At 56.2% G+C, this 5,687-nt stretch overlaps 2 protein-coding genes across 2 annotated transcripts in view; one reads left to right on the forward strand and one right to left on the reverse strand.

Annotated features, from left to right (window-relative positions):
* The window catches only part of Colgalt1 (collagen beta(1-O)galactosyltransferase 1), a 13,431-nt gene extending 11,508 nt beyond the window's left edge, over positions 1 to 1,923 (forward strand). The window contains exons 11-12 of the mRNA XM_035450403.1: positions 160 to 374; positions 562 to 1,923. Of these exons, the coding sequence (XP_035306294.1) occupies positions 160 to 374; positions 562 to 829 (483 nt within the window). The 3' untranslated portion in view covers positions 830 to 1,923. The remainder of the gene's footprint in view (positions 1 to 159; positions 375 to 561) is intronic.
* Positions 1,924 to 2,483: 560 nt separating this feature from the next.
* The window catches only part of Unc13a (unc-13 homolog A), a 49,816-nt gene continuing 46,612 nt past the window's right edge, over positions 2,484 to 5,687 (reverse strand). The window contains exon 41 of the mRNA XM_035451458.1: positions 2,484 to 5,687. Within this exon, the coding sequence (XP_035307349.1) occupies positions 5,474 to 5,687 (214 nt within the window). The 3' untranslated portion in view covers positions 2,484 to 5,473.

Here is a 5,687-nt window from a genome sequence, read left to right on the forward strand (position 1 = left end):
GGCCAGGGCCCAGAGGCACAGCCTGGGCTTAGGCAGAGTAGGCCTGGAGCCCGGAGGACATCAGAGCTGTGTCTGCCGGCTTGACTTGGTTTTGCTGGGCCAGATGTTGGGGTGGCGTTGTCTGGCAGGTAGGGTGTGTGTGACGAGTCTCTGATTCTTCACCCCAGTTATGTGGGCCGGAAGCGCATGCAAGTGGAGCACCCCGAAAAGGCTGTGCCCCGTGTGAGGAACCTGGTGGAGGCCGATTACTCCTACTGGACACTGGCTTATGTGATCTCCCTGCAAGGCGCGCGCAAGCTGCTTGGTGCTAAGCCCCTGGCTAAGATGCTGCCTGTTGACGAGTTCCTGCCGGTCATGTTTGACAAACACCCAGTGTAAGGAGGCTGTGAGGGCTGTTTAAGAGGGCTTGGGTGGCAAACCGCAGTCTTTGAGCCCTGAAAACACAGGCAGGGGATTGCTGGGCTCTGGGGCTGGAGGTGGTGGGGCAAGTCCTGGTGGGCTTGAAGGAAGGTCTGTTTCTGGCCCCTTGGTCTCCATCTCCTGGGTCCCTGTCTTCCCTAGGTCAGAATATAAGACTCACTTCTCTCCCCGCAACCTGCGCGCCTTTTCCGTGGAGCCTCTCCTCATCTATCCTACACACTACACAGGGGACGATGGCTATGTCAGTGACACAGAGACCTCGGTGGTGTGGAATAATGAGCAGGTTAAGACTGACTGGGACCGAGCCAAGTCCCAGAAGATGCGTGAACAGCAGGCGCTGAGCCGAGAGGCCAAGAACTCAGATGTGCTTCAGTCCCCACTGGACAGCGCCGCTCGTGACGAGCTCTGAAGGAGCCGGCAAAAAGCCAGTGCCACTGCCGAGGCCAAGCCTTCACATGCTTGCCTGAAACTGTAGGGCCACGTAGGCAGACCACAGAGGGCTCTATAGCAGGCAGCTTCCATGTCTTGTTCAGCAGCCCCTTGTATACAGGCAGCATTGATGAAGTGCTTACTGTATGCCAGGAACAGGGCTGAACACTGAGAGATTGGGAAGAAGGAGCCCAGTCTCTGTTGTGTCCACCCTGAAGGAAGGTTTCTTAGTAGGGCAGTGAAAGACATGATTTCCCCTCATGGGTGATTGATCTGATCATCAGGCAGTTATCAGCCTGAATCAGATATTATGGCTGCGTGCTCATTTTTAAATCTGTTTGAGTCTTTATTGAGGGCATACTGTGTGTTGGACACCATTTTTAGCTCTGGGAATACTGAAATAAGAAAAATTCAGTGCATCAAGTGCCTGCTAATGCCAGGCAGGGCCCTGGGCACCGAGTTGAGTACCAGCTGTGTGTCACTCACTGGTTGCTGGGGTAGAGGTCCCAGTGGCACTCGCCTGTGTGCCGGGCTGCATGCTGAGTGCAAGGACCGAGAGTGAACAAACTTGGTTTCTTCAGGTAGCAAGCATTTATTGAGCACCTGTGTGTACCAGGCCTCAAGGACTCCCAGCTGAGTTGAATAGTCACCCTTCAACCTGCCTGGGGAGACAGCATCTTCGGAAGCCCTCGTCCAGAGGGAGCTTGCCCTCCTCACACTTGACGGCTGAGTTTCACAGCACTCATGGCCTTACAAGCCCCCCTGGAGGGGGCGCAATGGGGACTGGGACTCCCTTGCCCATCCCCAGCCTCCATAGCTTCTCCCTGCCCTTGTATCTCAGGTGTCCCCTGCCTGCTCTTGTGTTTGGGGACCTTGAAGTGGTCCAGTTGCATTGGGGTGCTCCCCTTTGCCTTGGCAGTATGTTTCCCCGAAGGGCCAAGGGGAGTCATTGTGCCTTCAAAGCCAAATTGAATGTCAGCAGGTGGCAGGCACGTGGGGACAGCTGCTTACCTGCTCAGGCCTTGGTAACTTGTGCACGATTGCATTAAATACATCTGGTTGGTTTTCACTGAAGCCTGTGGTCTTGCTGTCCCTGCCAGTCAGTGGGGCTTGAAGGCCCATCTTGTGTGTACTGCCGGGCTAAGGGGTATGGGTCAGGACGGACTGGGAGTCTCATGTCGCCCCACTCCATAAACACCCCTGGGAGGGTCTGATGCTGTGGAGGCCATCACAGTCTATTCCCAAAGAATCAGACACCATGTCTGGATTATCAAGGAGCCCACCTAGGGCAACAGAGAGCAGATGCTGTGGACCCTGGGACAGGGAGACAGAGTTGCTGGTCCCACCCAGTTCCTGTGACAAAACAGGGCAAAAGCAACCTGAAGAGAAACTCCGGGCCAGAACCCTGAGGAACCTGCTGACTAGCTGGCTCAGGCTTCTGTTCAGCCCAGGCCCACCTGCCTGTGGAGGGTGCCATTCCTGGCAGTCATCATGAACGTGGCCTACAGACGTAGCCACAGCCATCTGATATGGGTAAACCCTGAGTAGGTATGACTCTAGGCTCTGGAGCTGACAGCTGGAGACAGGACAGATGCCCCTGCACCAAGTGCTAGCACTTCCTATGTCAAATCACACCAATTCACAGGCCTGGGGGCATGCTCCCTGTGGTTTGTAAGCTGGCATGTGACCCTGTGGACACTGACAGTCTTCAGCTTGTCCCTGGGCTTCTGTTCCTTGGTTGGTTTGGGGTGGTGTGGATATGCGGCTGAGTGGGTTACACTGTTGTTTCAGGACAAGAATAGTCTCTTCAGTTCACAGCCTGGTCTTCTGAATATGCTGGCCCCTGGCTAGTTTTTGTTTTTGTTTTTTTTTAGTGTGTTGGTGGGGGCTGTGCACATGAGCTGTGACACGGTGGAGGTCAAAGGATAATTTCCTGGTGGCATCTTCCATCGTGTGGGTCCCCAGAATTGATCTCAGCCTCGGGCTTGGCCACAAGCCCCTTTACCGCCCAGGCCCTGGCTGGGGTTTTGTCAAAAGGAGTACAAGAGCACCAGCCAGCACCCAAGCTCTCTGCTTTTCTTTTTAATGTTAATAAAATATTTTTTACAGAGACCAAAAAGTCAGAATAGTGCAAAACATCTCAACACCATGCACTCATGAGCACTCCCCAGGTGTTTTGAACACATGTCCCAAGTCACAGATTGACTGAGAAGTGAGGGAGGTGCTGGAGTAACGGGGTGGACCTAAAACCCTCCCCAAAACCAGGAAAGGAAAAACAAGAGACAACGCTTTGATTCCACATTTGCAGTCACATGCTAAGAAGGGCTAGTTGAGGGGCTCCCTGGGCTGCACAGCAGGGGTTGGGGTCAGGAACCTTGTGGGGTACAGGGGGCCCTCCCTGTCACCTGCACCAACAGCATCAACCCAATTCACTCTTTAAAACAAAAGGCAAAGAGCCAGCTTTGGCCCTGAAAGAGGCTGGGAGGCAGGACCAGACCCCCTGGCCACCCCAGCAGGGTTGCCCTTGGGACCCCATAGGCCTGAGGTTCCAGCTGAGAGGCTCCAAGGAGATCTGGGTGCAGTTGATTTTTTTTGCATGTCTGATGGGGCAGGCGAGGTGAAAGGCCTTGAGACCTGAGAGGGACCAGAGTGCAGAGGGCGCCCCTCAAGTACTGACTCCTTCCAGACTCAGGGTGAGCTGACCAAAGGGCCTTTGTAGTTTTTCAGTGTTGGGATGAAACCCAGAACAGTGCATGACTGTCAGGTTCTGAGCCATGCCCCAGCCCCTCACTGAGGGATTCTAGGTAGGGCATGGATGATGAGTCTGGAACCCGTATCTTCCAAATCTCTTCCTCACCTCCCTCATCTGCCTCTAGTCAGTGCTGTCCCTCCTGTGGGCAGGGTTATGGCTTTTCCCAGCCTCATGAACTCCCTGCAGCAGGCCAGGCTAGCCCTTCTCCAATGGCCCCTGACCCGTGGAGTCTGGAACTGTACCCAGCATGTTCTAATACAGGAACTCAGGAGTCAAGGGAGGTGGTGAGAACTGAGACCGGCAGCCCTGGAGTAACTTCCTTTCCTGGACATTGCTCTGTCAGAGACTGTCCTGATGTCACAGTCTGACCCTCTGCTCTTCTCCATCTATTGTGTCCGGGGGCTCAGCCTGGACACCTGCCATGGGGGTGTCTGTCAAGGCAGGGGACATTGCAGTGACAAACGTGTGTGGATGTGGGGTCACAGGCAACCCCTCAGCCACTCTCAATACATAATCAAGTCAGCAGGCTCTTCATTCAAATGCTGGGGAAGCTTGGGGTTCCCATGAGACCCTAGCCGAGCTTAAGAGACACACCCCAGTCTTGTGACACCAGGGCCAAGTCAGAGAAGGACAAGAAGCTGGGAAAGTCCTTGAAGTTTTGCTTTTGTTCAGGGGGAATTTTTGTGATTGGTGTTGAAAGATGAATAGGAGTCTGGGTGAATAAAAGAGGGGATTCCAGATAGTCCTAGAATAAAAGAGGGGATTCCAGATAGTCCTAGGCTGCGAGTCAGAGCAATTCATTCCATAAACTCCCATGTAGTAGTTCCCTCAGCATTATAGGGTCAGAAAACAGAGAGAGAGAGAGACAGACAGACAGAGAGAGACAGAGAGAAAGAGAAACAGAGACAGAGAGACACACAGAGAGAGAGACAGAGAGAGAGACAGAGAGAAAGCTCACCATAACTATCTTGGCTCTGTCAGTCACACAAACCCCCATTCACATTCTTGTCAGCGCTTTAGAAAATTTCTATAGTTGACCTCTGGCCAGGACCCCTCCGCTTTAGCCATGTCTGAGCTCCCGTGTTCCTGGACGGAGCCTGCATCCTACCCTTGGGTTCTGAATGTCCCTGATCATGCCTGAATTTGGGGTACATGCTGTCGTCCCAAGCCAGTCAGAAATGGGTCATCCATCTGTCACCAAAGCACGGAGCCCTCAGTGCACATCCATATTCTCCCTCTCAACCCTCTAGTTTCTGGCCTCATTCTGTTCTTTCCTGCCCGGATTTGGAGACAGCACAGAGGGGGTGGGGGCGCCCGGCTCTGGGGAGGCCCCACGCCCTCTTGTTGCCGGGACTCCAGTTGTAGGCGGAGGCGGACTAGTGTCCCAGGAGGAAGGGCCTGATAGGGATCTTATTTGGCAGCCTGAGGGTTCAACGGGGACCCTGACGTGGGGGCACCCCCGGGGAAGAATTAGGGAGAAGGGTATTTAGCAGCGATGGGGGCTGGGCCAGCCCTCAGGGCGTGGCCCGAGCGGGGTCGCCCGCCGCCAGTGCGCACGCTCGCTGCCGGGGCGGGGTCCTCGTGGAGGGGAGGGGCGCCCTGACCCCAGGGGCGCGCCCGAGGGCGCGTGTGCTTCTGAGGGGCCACCCCGCACCGTCTTCGGCACAGACACCATAAAGGCTGCGTCCCGGCCTCCCAGTTAGCCCCGCCAGCCCATGCCGTGGGCACCGGACCCTCTATGGCTTTTCCAGGGGCAGGAGGCGGGGCCTCCCCAGCCAAGGCCACTGAGGTGGAGGGCGTGGCCTCTGGAGAGGGCGGGGCCCGCGGGCGGGGCCTCCGCGGCTTCCAGGCCCCGCCCCACCCTAACTGGCGCTAGGGCGCAGGCGCGGCACCGCCCTCCTCGACCGAGCGCGTGTCGGATTTGAGCTTGACGAATTCCTTGGCCACCTCGTCGTTGCTGCGCTGCGACAGGATTCGCAGCACCGTGAGCCCGGTGTCGTCCATGTGGATGCGGCGGCCGAGCGGCAGCCAGCACGCGGCGCTCCCGCGCTGCGCCAGCTCCCGCAGCTGCAGCACCGCCAGCCCC

The sequence above is a fragment of the Cricetulus griseus genome, assembly GCF_003668045.3.
Source record: "Cricetulus griseus strain 17A/GY chromosome 1 unlocalized genomic scaffold, alternate assembly CriGri-PICRH-1.0 chr1_0, whole genome shotgun sequence".
NCBI lineage: Eukaryota > Metazoa > Chordata > Mammalia > Rodentia > Cricetidae > Cricetulus > Cricetulus griseus.